This window comes from Poecile atricapillus, chromosome 3, assembly GCF_030490865.1.
Source record: "Poecile atricapillus isolate bPoeAtr1 chromosome 3, bPoeAtr1.hap1, whole genome shotgun sequence".
In the NCBI taxonomy this organism is placed as follows: domain Eukaryota; kingdom Metazoa; phylum Chordata; class Aves; order Passeriformes; family Paridae; genus Poecile; species Poecile atricapillus.
In genome coordinates this window covers 71481755-71495371 of record NC_081251.1, presented here as the reverse complement: position 1 = coordinate 71495371, position 13617 = coordinate 71481755, and the positions used below count along the sequence as shown (strand labels likewise).

The following is a 13617-nucleotide window of genomic DNA, read 5'->3' as shown; positions in this document are numbered from 1 at the left end:
TTTCAGTGCCTCAGAGCCCTGCATGGCAACAGGGGAAACCTCGCCGATGCACCGGCCTCTCAGTGGCTCCCCTTATGCTGCAGTGCCACTTCTGAAACGCGGGACAGAGCTGGGCGGGACCTGCAGTAAGGAATTGCTCGCTTCCAGCTGCTCCTCGCTGCTCGTCAAGGGCTGGTGGCCTCACCACTGTGCTGTGGTACTGCATTTTAGGGGCAAGCGAAACAATCCAGATGACAGCCACTTGCCATCGCTCCCCAGGGAAAGGGGCCTGGGGGGGTGGGAAGGGATGCTGTGTTCTAAGCAAATCAGATATTTGTTCTCTCCCGGGGGGTACTAATTCACTCAGCCCCTCTGTGAAACACTGGTCATGTCTTCTAAGAGGAATTCAAGCACAGAGGAACTAAATCTTCCCAAGGAGATCTATGTCAAAAGAGAAAACTGAAGCTAGAGCTACAGATTCCCACATTTATCACCCTAAAATACAGTTTATTCTTGCTTTCTTACCAATAAAGCTATGTAATGGGCCATGATTTTTCCCTGTCCACACATTTAAGTTTCACATCACAGCCACTACCATGATGAGAAAGAGTCAGCAAGTTACAGACATTACAAGGACACCAGTGGGAAGTACTCCACACTTGCTGCCTTGCAGAGCAAGAGTAAGGACAGAAGCTAGAAGGATGAAGCATGAGGGAGGAACACCACTGTTGAGATCCCTGGAACATGTTAGCCATGAAAAGGACATCACCTTTTGACTGGAAATCCCACTGTCAGGCAAGCCAGGGACAAACATTCACGACAGAGCCATCTCTCTCACAATCCACCTTACTGGAACCATGGGATTTCCATCATGTCTTCTTGAAAAACAAGAAGGGAGATAAAAAATACAAGGCTTATTGGTTCTTCTTTCTGCAACCTCAACAAGCAGCTTCATAAATCAAATTCACTAAGGGGAAATGAATTTTTCTGCCCCCTTCCTATCAGTCACAGGCACCTGGGTATAACTCAGCCTCATGCACATTCCGTGAGGAGGATCTGGTCCAGCTCTGCACAGCAACATGCCTGTCCCTTTTGATTTTGCCCTCTCTAAAGGAGAGCTCTCAAAACAGTCAAATTGGTTTTAAGTTGTTTTCAGAGGGAAAAAGGGAAACATCAGAGGTCAAAAATGCACAGTGAATTAAACAGCTGTACTGCAAAAAAAAAAGAACCTCTGAAAAAACATGCTTTACAATGGTAATTATGACAGATTAAACAATGAGTGTCATCAGTGTGATGGTACAAAGCACACAGTACTGTTTCCTACTCAAATATTTGCCGACATCTCTGATTTTTTATTTTAATGAAATCTCATCTAACTATTGAATTGACTTTAAGAACCATCCTGAGGCTCACAAGAGCTTTCCCTGTCAGAAGCGCTGTCAGATATTTGAACTGCAATTTGCCCCCAATGGTTCCCAGCTTGAGCTAGAGAAATGCTGTAAACATATCCTTTTAGGAGGTGATGAGTCTGAAAAGTCACTGCCTGCAAAGACAATGTCTCTGAGAGGAGCTGAGGACCTCTCTGGCTGTAGAGTTACAACAGGGAGTTTAAGGATCCCCACACCTTGACAAAAAATTTGCTGCAGGTTTGCTGTGCTTCTCAAACAGTGCTGTGCTCTGTTATGTGATTAAGCTGTCCTCTTTGGATGGCTAAGCACCTGGAATCCTCTCCTCATTCCCTACATATGTGCATGACAAGCATGGGCTACAACCATGAAGCCAAGGGAAATAAATCAAATCCTTCTGAGGACTTTTGAGAGTTTCACAGCTATTGGATGGGAAGTAACACAGTTTAAACAATGATACATTAATTAATTACAAATGACAGCATGTGAACCCATGGAATTTCTGTTAATAACAACTGAGTTTGTGATGGTTTATATAAAATAAGGAATGGATAGAAAAGCCTTCATGTACTAATAACACCCAGATATTTAAGGAAATTGGCTTTGAATGTTGCTGGGCATTATACAAAGAATATTCAATGAGCTGAATCCTGAGGTTGACCCTTCACTATTGTTTTGTTTTAAGCAAAATGTCTATTTGCTTTAATAAGAACTCTTTTCAAATAAAGGAGATCACCTCAGATGTGACCCTTATAGGTGTCTCACTGTCATGTTCAATATAGTTGTCTGAACTCCTGTATTTGAGACAACCTGCTTCCTGTTGGCTCTGACAGTATTTGGCAGATTTTTCCTTGTTACCTTTAGGTGTCTACTTGGACTGAGTTTTGCTGCATCTAAGAAAGATGGTGATGACTGTTCAGTACAGAAGGAGAAGCTGTGCTTTGCCGCATTCCCATTAAACCCTGAAGAAAACTTGGAATCAGAAGAAAACCTGGCATAGGTTGTATTTCTAACCTGGCTGTGAAAACCACGTGCATCTCAAAGGCCAAACATTTCCCTCACCAATCCTGTGTGCCACCCCTGCTGACTTGGAAGAAGTGGCTCTGCCATAAGCCCCCAACTCCCACCACTGAAAAAGTAAAATACTAAGGAAAGCAATGAAATCATTAAAAAGACAGGAAACAGACGGGTGTTTGCCAAATGGAGAAGGGCCACATGACTAGGCAAAGAATGTTTATTTTAGCACTCCCAAAGTCTGCTAAAGATAGTAGAGAGTGAAAATAAACGTGAGAGCTATCACACTGAAGTAAGAGGAGTTCACAAGCATCTTTAGGGTAGCAAGACAAGGGAGGAATTTTGGAGCTGTATGTCTGAGTAGGTTCTGTACCAGCTGCTCTGACCACCCAGTGGGGCACTTTGTGGACAGGAGGGTACACACTGAAAAGTGGGGCAAAGCCACAGTATCCTTCATTTTTGATGGATAACAAAATGCCTGTGCCAATAATACCGTTGTAACCATTCCTAGACTGCTCCATACATCCCTAGATCTGTGCCAGCACAAAATTAAGGATCTTGAAGTAGAATCTGGACACAGAAAACATCAAAGTTCCCAGCAAGACACAATATACCAAAACATGCGCTAACAGCAATTTCTGAACAGCTTTCTTATTTGACCTTACTCCTTCTCAAAACTTCTTCTAGATTCTTCAAGAAAGAAACCTAAGTAAATTGCAAAATACTCAAATGCTTTGCTCATGTATTTTATAAATTTCCGTATTTTTTCTGAACTGATGAAGAGAGTTATCAAAGACTGCCATGCTAATTCCTGAATTTCTTTCTGTTTATTGCCCTTTCACAAGTGGCTGACTCAACAGATAACTGAGAAAAGACTAAATAAGTTTTCTCTGGGTGGCATTTTAAGCTGGAGTATTTTAAGAACTGCTATTATGTTGCAGCTGAATATTCCAGCAGACTGTCTGACTCCTTTCTGAATCAGAGTGCCACCAGGCTAAATATTTGCACAAATTCCATGCATTGCCCTGTACATTCTGCACAGAGAAGAACAATTTTATATGCAGGTAAAGAGTGGCTCTTCATTCCAGCATTTGATCTCTAAAAAAATGCAATCTTTACAACAACACCAGAATAGGCAGATTCAATTATGAATATAACAAAATCCATGCTTTCTCAAGATTTTTTTTTAAGTGTCATATGTCTCAATCCATAAACAGATGTACAATTGTATAGAAAGATTTCTTTGTGATCAGAGATAGATAAATGCGAAATTGTACAGGAATTAAGGGCAAAAAAAAGACATTTCAAAGCCTTCCAAAGATAGATTTGAACCAAAGTTGTTGCTGCTAATGATACCAGTTGTCTGGGTAGGAATTTTTTGAGACAGAAAGTTGGTACTTCAAACATACAAACAAGGTCAGTGAAAGATTTTCACTGAATCAGCAAAATTCCTCAGTCTTCCAGTCTTGAAGAAAAAAGCCAGAAAAATTGAAGTCTATTTATAAGAAAGGAGGACTGAGAAGAAGCAGAGCTATTTTAAAAAGATTACTAAATGTAACTAATGTAGATCCAAATATGTACCTGTGGTATTTGGAGTGGTAGAGGTAATGAAACTTGGCTCCATAACCCTACTTCCACAGCATGACTGTTTTCTAAACCATTCTTCAGTGATATGCAATCTAAAGAGGTCTTATCACAAGTCTCCTTTAAATGGTGGTTAGTAGAAACTAAGACTATTGGGAAGAAAACCACCTTTTTTTCTCCTAACTTGCAACTCAAAACCAAAATGTCGTTTTCTGTATATTTTTAAGAGAAATAGCCCTCATGACCAGATGATTGACTTAATAAAACACACCAACTGGAACAAACTTAAAATTCCTTACTCCTTTCTATTTAAATAATTTTTCACTAACTTGCTGACTGATCTTACACTGCTTATTAATACCTATGGTTTTCACAAGTATTCAGTACTTTTTATTTATATTGTCTGTGCAGAACAAAATACAGTAATTGTCTGATTTTCACTCTGAAAACTTCAGAGTACAGAGGCTCAGCATCTTAAAACAAGAATATCCTCCATAATTCACTCCCTACCTCCAGCTGGAGTTACCATGCAGAAAGATGCATCTTCCTCTACAAAGATTGGAAGTTTCAAATATAAGAGAATAGAAATCATGGATTAAACCTCATAGTCACAATAATGTCTATCTACAAAATGGGAAAAATTCTGATCCATTGTCCCTCTGGGCAACCCCAAGAGTGACTATTTAACCACTGTGAAATCTCTGTCAACAGAGATTTCTGTAACAGGAAGCCTTTCTTCTGCCATTTTTCCTTTTTGGAGAATGTCTCCTACACTTTCAGGCCCTCCTGATGTGGGAACTGGTTGGAGGAAAAGGAAACACCAGGAAAGAAGATGACAAATGGCAGGACATGGAGGCTATAGTGAAACAGACTGGCCATTTGTCTTGTCTGCCACAATGCCAGTACAATGCCACATGTGAACACTGGCAGCCTTGACGGCAGAGGACGTGTAGCTGTTAGACTCACGTGCTTAGAAGAGTGGCAGTGGAGGAACTGACAACTCAACTACATAATTCTTAAGTCCTGATCTCAACACAGAAGTCAAATTCCTTAACTCTGTTCTCAGACGTAACAGGTAATGAAAGGTGCCATTCAAATAAGAGACATGACCAACAGTGAAGAGTTGGATTCTTTGATCACCTCCTGTTTGTTGGTCTCTACTTTTCTAAAAAATTGCAAATTGACAGCTGAAGAAAAGTGGAAAAAAAATGAGGAAATAACCAGAAAGAGAGAGGGGATTGATCTTCCTTTTAGTTACTTTCCTGCTGGTAAAAGGTGAGGTTGCACTGTAATTTTAACCCAACACTCTCAGTTTAGGAGACATTGTTTGAGTCAACTTACTAATTAAAGAAAACAACACAATTTTCTTCCTATCTCAGCAAATATTCGTTGTGCCTGTGGCAAGGAGACTGTGGTGTAAGGGAAGGACAGCCAGAGAGGGAAGGGCACTCTCTTTGCCAGGCAGGAGGCTGAGGAGTGAAATTCTTCACAAATGTGCTCACTTCAGCTCCCACTTTACATGCAGACAGGAGAGAAAATATGAGTTTATCAATGTATATCCAAGATACTGTGGAGAGACTCTTCAGTATACAGCCCTTGACACAGACGCCCATGCTTCTCTTGGAGCAGAAACAGGCTGCAACTATCGACAGGACAAAAGGACACAGTCTTAATCTGTGCCAAGAGAGGCTTAGATGGACATTAGTAAGAATTCCTTCACAGAAGGGGTGATTAGATATTGGGATGGGCTGGCCAGGGGGCTGATGGAGTCACCATCCCTGAAGTGTTTAAGGCATGACGGGACATGGCACTGAGTGCCACAATCTGGTTGATAACGGTGGTTTGGTCAAAGATTGGACTTCATGATCTCAGAAGTCTTTTCCAACCCAATTCATTCGGTCATTCTGTGAAGGTGTGAACAGTTCAAGGTCCCTCAATGCCTCCACAAACACCTCCTGCAGCCTGATGGAGCACAGGCCCCATCCCGCGTCTGCTCCTGTCCCTGGAAAACAACAGTGGTCACCACACGACCAAGGTGTTCAGAGCCGAGGGCAGGGACACGACGGCTGCTGCCACAACACACCTGGCGCTTGTGAGCAGATACCAGGGAGCACCTGGGGCTGTGACCGCTGCCCCCGACCCAGCCACCAGGGCAGGCGGCCAACCCGGTTGTTGGAGGCCCTCGGCCCGCCGGCGGGGCGCGGTGCCGAGCACCCCTCAGGGCCCGCGCCAGGCGGCGGCTCCCGGATGCGCCGCACGGGCAGCCGTGCTGCCGCGCGACTCTCGCGAGAGAGCGGCCCGCCTCGCCTGCACCCCCGCACATCCTCGGGCCTCTCGCGAGAGCGGGCCCCGCTGGCCGGCATGGAGGGGCTGTTCGCGCTGGAGCTGCTGGTGGAGGCGCTGCGGATGGCGGAGTCGGGGCCCGCGGAGCTCCCAGAGCCCGCGGAACACCCGGCCGTGGCGCTGCGCCTCTTGGACTTCCCTACCCTCGTGCTGCGCCCCGCCGCTTCCGCGCCGCCTCTGCGGCCGGGGCAGCTCTTTCCCTTCGGGCGCGGCAAGCGCTGCTTGTTCCGCTGGCGCCCGGACACGCTTTTCGCCGCGCTCCGCCGCCGCCCGCTCCGCGCCCTGCTCCTGGCGCTGCCCGCCGGGCTCGCCTCGGGACCCCCCCGTCTCCTCGGCAGCTGCGCCGTGTCCCTGGCCCCCGCCGCCGAGCTGCTGCAGCGGCCCGGGGCGCCCTCCTCCTGCGGCCGCCGCGGCCGCTTCGCTCTGCGGGACACCGCGGGCCGCCCCGTCGGGGAGCTGGTCCTGAGCTACCGCCTCAGCAGCCTGGCTGAGGCCAGTCCCGCCAGCCCCCGCACTGCCACACCGCCTGCCAGCACCCCTGAACCGCGAGACGACGAGGAGGAGGAGAAGGAAGAGGAGGAGGAGGAAGAGGAGAGTGAGCAGCTGGAAGGCAATGTCTTTTGCCCTCCGCTGCTCTACTACAGCCGTGAGCCGGCTGAGCCTCAGCGGAAGCCAGCAGCAATGGGGCAGTGGGAGCATGTCGAGCCCCAGAAACCGCAGCAGAAGGACAAGGGCCACAGCCCACCACGTCCCAGTGCTGGGCCCTCGCTGCTGCACCCCGCCAGCCAGGGACATCTCCACAACACCCTGGTGCAGCTGCCGCTACTCAGTGCCTTGCTGGCGGAGCTGTCGGTGCTCACACGCAGCGCTGTGCCTGCTGCTGCTGCTGCTGCTGCTGTCCATCCCCATCTTGCCTGGCCCTACCAAGTCCCGGAGAATGGGGATGCGGCCTCACGGTCCCCCAGTCGTTCCACTGCCGTCAAGCCTGCAGAGACACCTGTGGAGCCTGGCCGGAGCAGTGAAGTCACGAGCCCTCAGTTTAAACAGGGCTGTCATAAGGCCATCTCCCCAGGGTCTTCAGGGGCTGGGGGCAGACCCAAGAAAGCTGTGTCCCAGGGACAGCCAGCCTGTGAAAGGAACTGCAAAGTTAAGGAGAATAGACCTCCCAGAAAGAAATTGTTATATGGGCTGACAAATACACTGAGGCTACGACTGCAGCAGACCAACCCGGATAAGCTGATAATTCATGAAAGGAGGGAGCAGTACAGAAAAAAGCAAATTGAGATGCTGAGAGAGAGAAGCCCCTTATCCAAGAGAAAGCTGGTCAGAAATACTGAAGAACAGCATATGGTGTCTTGCAGGCATTGTAGCACGGGAGGCAGATCAAAGCGGAATAATCAGTTGGATAAAACTGTTCAGACTTCGTTAGAAAACAGTGCTCTCTCTGAGCCAATTTCTGTTGCAGGAGATGTGTCCCCTGGCCTGCAGAAACAATCTATTGCAAGTCTATCCAGGAACAATTCAACTGCAAGTGAGGAACGTCCTTACAAAATAACTACAGCCCCCTTACCAGAGGAAATTGTGTTAAAATCTGCTCATCAGGAAAAGTATGCAAAAGCCCAAGTCCCAGCAGCATTCCCATCGGATGCTAATGCAAAAGGAAGTTACAATGATGCAATACAGTTAATCCATCGTAAAACCATGGAGCCTGATGATGTCTCTGTTGTAAGTGGTCATAAACTAAGCCCCAGCAGGAGTGTTGAAAACAACTCTGAATTCATATACTCTGATGACTTCGTTGCTAGTCTGGAGAACACAGTTTATTCAGAAGATTTCACCAGTGCTGAGTGTACAGGCAGAGACTCGAAACTTCATGACAGCAGTCCTGAACCTCTGTGGCTTGAAAGACTAAAGCAAGATAGGTCAGATACAGAGCCAGAATCCAGCAGGTCCAGAATTTCAAAGACAAGTCAAAGAGCTCAAAGTACTTCAGATCTTGTGCCAGTTCCTTCAGCTTCATCTCCAGTCCAGTCTTTGAGGAGAAACTGTGACTTTAAAACCAGCACAGGAACTAGTGCTGAATCTGCTGATTCACTTAACCTTGCTGAGATGGAGGCATCATTATTAGATGAAGAGCAGAAAGCCCAAGAGATGAGTAAGGAAGAGAACAGGGGTGATCAACATATTAAAGAAATATCTACACTGAGAAGCAAACAAGTTAAATCTGATACTGATCTGAATATAGGAAAGGGGCAGACCTCTACAGGACAAAAGCAGTCAGTAACTCAAGTTAGCTCTTACTTGCCATCTAACATGTCTGATCTTGAACTTAGTGTCCTGGAAAACAGCATGTCAGACAAAGAAGATGATTTTCTGGAAAAACTACATGGTCCTAATGAGTACAAAGACATCAGTGAACTTGTAATAAACAAGCTCCCAGGATATACAATGTAATTTTAAGTTTTAAGATACAATATTTAAACTTTGAAAATCCTGTTACATTTAGTTGCACTATGTGCAAGCTAATTTAAGATTTTATCATGCACATTTATTATATCAGTGAATTTAGTTATGAGATTTTAAAAATAAACTACTGTTTGAATCTCTAACAAACGGTGTCTACAGCCTGACTTCAGTGTCATTATCTTAACCCAAAAGTAATCCAAACAGCATATGAAACATAATTTACTGTCAAAGGAGAAATTAAGACAGAAGCAGCAAAAGCAGTCATTACCCACAAAAGTAGTCCAGGCTAGAAGTAATAACATGCTACCAGAACAGCCAAGTACAAAATTAATTCCTGACCAAACAGAAGGTTTTATTCCTCCTGAAAAGTTCCAAGCTTTCCTTTCATTAGAAATAGTTACTTAAAACATACAGTCACAGCCAGTAGCAACACAGAATTTTATCAGCTAGTTGGTATGTTTGTTTCCCTTTTCCATCACTAAATACAGTGACTTGAACAGGATGAGCCCTTCTACAGTTTCTTAGGTTTCATTTAAGTCAGATTTTCAAAATTTATTATAGAATAGTGTAAGAATTATTTGTGATAGTAAATCTATGGAATCTGGGAAAGCTTTAAGAGGTGGATGGAAGTTACTTGACCTTGAAGACTAAGGGTGTACAAGGAGTAGGGAAGAGCACAGTAAATCTTCAATGCTTCACAACTCCCTGATTGCATTCTCTGACTCTGGGGAAAGAGGTGGGGTCAGCACCCACAGTCCAGAAGCTTGGAACAAGCAAGCTTATTATGTCATGATATAAAGATGCAAGGTAATGAGAAACTTCCCATGTCTCCTTTGCCATTAAGACAGTTGCACTGATGTTTGCTTTTGATTTCAGGTTTGCTTTTAATGGCTTCCAGTTTGATCATTGAACTTAATGTCTTCTGTTTAACTGCAGAGGTTTTTCTAGAGTCCATATGCCAATTACAAAATTTAGAGATGTTTTTTGACTTGAATTCTTGCTTTAGTTTTTCATCTCATGTATCCTCCTTTCCCTTCTCTTTGAGTAGTTCATCTCCTCTGTCAGCTTTACATTCTGAACTATTTCGTCAATTAAGACAGTTATCCGCAGGGTTAAATAACAGATTTATCCACTCCTCTTTTCTTTATAACATACAATCTGACTTTGTCATTTCTCACTGTAATTTTCCATATACTTTACTGCAAGAGCCTGTGTTTACCTTTTAACATCTTGGAGGAGTCTTTTTTCCTTTCCCTCCTATTATGTGTTTGTTTTGTAGCAATGACATTACTTCTCCTATTTAAAGCATGAACTTTTGTGAGGATTGCTGGAGTATCTAGTGTTGACTTCTTAAAACACCACTATTAATATTTTTAATCTAAAGGTAAACAGCTGAAATTACCTATATACCAAAGGAATCTCTGGCCAGAACAATTCCTAAATCTTGTTTAGGGTGTCTTTCATTGGCTACAATATTTTTTTCCTTTTTCTTCCAATACCATTGACTTTTTTGATACACATGGACTCAGATTGTCATTTATACATGGCAATTATTCTGATTTTATTGATGGAGTAATCTCTTGCACTTCTCATGAGCAGAACTGTCATTAAAATACATTGCTGACCAACCATTTTTACAATGTGGCTATTTAAATGAGTTGCTAAAGCTACAAATGAGCAATTTGAAGGACATTATTTAAGAAAATTTTATTTTAAAAGTAAAAGTTTATTTTCAACTCCAAGTGGGTTGAAACTCAAGGGCAAATTTCCAGCATTTTTCTATCCCCTATTCCATCTTCACTTTTCAATTTCCGGAAGCAAATATGGCAGGAGCAATATTTCTTTTGTTTAAATAATGAAACTAATCTCTTTTCAGCTAATTTTATTTGGAATAAAATTTCTAATGTTTACTGTGTAATAGCATTTATAATTTTATCAGGAGAACAATGAAAATGACAAATAAAACATACTAGGAAGACAATAGGAGACACTGCACTAGAACAAAACTGCAGCATCATGTTTGCATGGCATAGCTTGTGTTTGTCATTTCAAATATATACTCCAGGTACTGATTATTGCATGGAGAGGTTAGCAGAAAGTTTCTACCCCCAGGGATAATAGTCTTTTCAGATATTCCTATCTTGCTGTAAGAGTAAAGGAATTTTTACTTAACATTCAAACATCAACTCTCAGTCAACAAAAATGGAAAAGAACTTTATTATTGAAAACTCATACACCAATATATTGGCAAGAAATAGCTGCTAATGACAAGAGGATTCTATGCCAACAGAACAAAACAGAGATATTTACTACGAAATATAAAATATTTTTAAATGGCCGCAGCAAACCCCCTTTTGTACAATTTCTGTAATAATCTACACCTACATTATTCTAGCTAGCCAGTTTTTTCATTATAACTTACATCCTCTACCCCTGTTCCCAAGTAGTTAAGATCAGGGGTTTAATAAGAGATTTCTCTAATGGAGGTATTACACCATTCTTTCGAAAAGATGTAATTTCTAAACTGCAAGGGCTGAATTGCATGGATGATGTTTATGCAGGGGATATGACAATATGCTGGGAGAAGCAAACAATAGTAGCATCTACACTGCAATTCTTGCACAGCTGTCCCAGAAGTAACAAATGCTTAAGAATACATGGTCTCATCGACTCATTACATCTAAAAATTTCCTTGTGGCACAATTTAACAGGAAATTATAGGTACTTCAAGTTTTATATTGTTGTAAACTTTAAACTTTACTACAGCGAAATGAAAAGGTGAGAATTACTTAAACTTACAGATCCTCACTAAAAAAAACCACCTAACTTGTTACTTTAGACTTGTTACTTTAGCAAGATTGCTTTAGATCTTTTAAATTATGATGTTTTAGAAATAAGTTAGATGGGTGTTCAAAAACACAGTTTCATTGCTTAAGGGTGGTTAAGGCTACCCAAATAAAATTGAACTTCATGTTTTACAACATGATCCAAAACAAGAAATAAACTCTTAGATCTACACATTAATTCAGATTTTATGACTGTTGCTATAGCTGTTTTTTAAAGTTATTTCAGCATTTTATTTATTAAAGTAAATTTAGATAGCCACTATGTAACTGATGATGCAATGGGAAGAGCAGGATACCAAATACTAATAGTTTCTGGCACTCTTCCCCTTCTATTGTAATATTTTCCTGCTGCTAAGTACTTCTTACAAGTTTTATTACTTGATGCCCAAAAACAGTGCTAAGAAGTCCCAGCCAGGTAGGTTTCCTCCACTTCATTTTTTTATTCCTCAGTACTTTGATTGGATGACACAGTTTTTTTTCCGTGATTTCTCTGATGGCAGTTCCTACGATCTATTTTACTACTTGTAATCCCTTCATCAGTTTGGAAATCCTTTCGCTCAGTTTTCTGAAATTCCATCCAGCCTTGGTAACTGTGCGATTGAACTTTTGACTCGTTCTTAGTACTCTGCTTTTTCTAGGTCCCAGTATTTGCCTAATATCATAATAATTTTGTTTGTTCTTGTAAGTGCTGCTCAGAGTTAAATGCTAGTCATTATTTAGAAATCTCTGTGACTTTGCTTTCCTTCTCTCAGCATTTGTCACCAGCATCTACTTTGCTACTTGCTCATCTTTGATCGTCTTAAAAGAAGTCAAATCATTGAATCCTATATTTACATCCTTAAAAGGTTTTGTTGACCTTCACCAGCTGCTCTAACACAACTCACTCAGAGCTGTAGAATGACCATCCAGGACCGTGAACATTTGCCCATAGTTATCATTTACTGTGGCAGACATCAGGCTCCTCTACCTCTACCAAACTCTGCCTTTAATCCTTTTCTGAAGTTTTTATTTCCAAATTAACTTTTCTTTTCAGATGACTGAGGCCATCTCTGTGACAACAGATGTTGCCTTTAATTTAACATGCATTTAGAACTAATGGCAATCACATCTGCTATAGTTAATGTTTGCTACCAGATATGCTTGAATTTTCCATCCTCTCTTTTAGTCAGTATACTGCTCAATTTTAATTTCAGTTTTGTTCACATTGAGGTTCTTCCCTCATGTTTAATCCCTTGTATGCACACAGTTCTGTTATGTTGAACTCACTCAGACAAGCTGCAATTTCACTTTTTCTTGTTTGGCATTGACATTCACCTGCATTAAACTGTTTTTGCTTTGGTTTGGCTTCGTGATTTAACTTGTCTGAATTTTATATGGCAATTGTAATGTAAACCTCCCCTTACTTTACAGAATTGCTTGCATATTCCCAGAAGCGTATTCAGTGTTCTCTATTGTTTTCTAGAGGATAAATTTGAGTGTCTCATGCTGGAGAAAACAGTATTAATCTTCAATTCTGCAGAGACCTCTGCAAGTGATTCATTTACCAATTGTTTAAAATAACATGGCTTGGTAGAGGAAGTGATTAAATAATATCTAAGATACATATCACTCCTAACTAAATGAACATTTAAAGATTGATTCAGGTACAGAGAATAAAAAACCCCAAAGCAAAACAAACCCACCTTCCCTCCTGAAACAACACAAAACACCCATAAAACTAAAATGTTAAAACACTTTCAGATGTCTATTATATATTTTTATTCTAATCATAGACATTTTACAAACATTGTGGGTATTAGCCTAAAAATTTCTTTCATGCCTTCATGTTCTCTATGTATTCATTAACAGAAGGTAGCAGGTTTTTAAAATGAAATAGAGGTATTTATATTGTCAAATCCCCTGAAATTCCATGAGAATTAGTCACCTCAAAAATGGCTGCAGAATGGAAACATATGCAGAGGACTCTAACTGTATTATCA

The 13617-nt window shown here is 42.0% G+C and overlaps 1 protein-coding gene across 1 annotated transcript; it reads left to right on the top strand.

Moving 5' to 3' along the window:
* Positions 1-6209: 6209 nt before the first annotated feature.
* Positions 6210-8871, top strand: MAP10 (microtubule associated protein 10). The gene has a single exon (XM_058835524.1). It carries the CDS (start codon positions 6231-6233, stop codon positions 8778-8780), a length of 2550 nt encoding a protein of 849 aa, XP_058691507.1. The 5' UTR covers positions 6210-6230; the 3' UTR covers positions 8781-8871.
* Positions 8872-13617: the final 4746 nt, after the last annotated feature.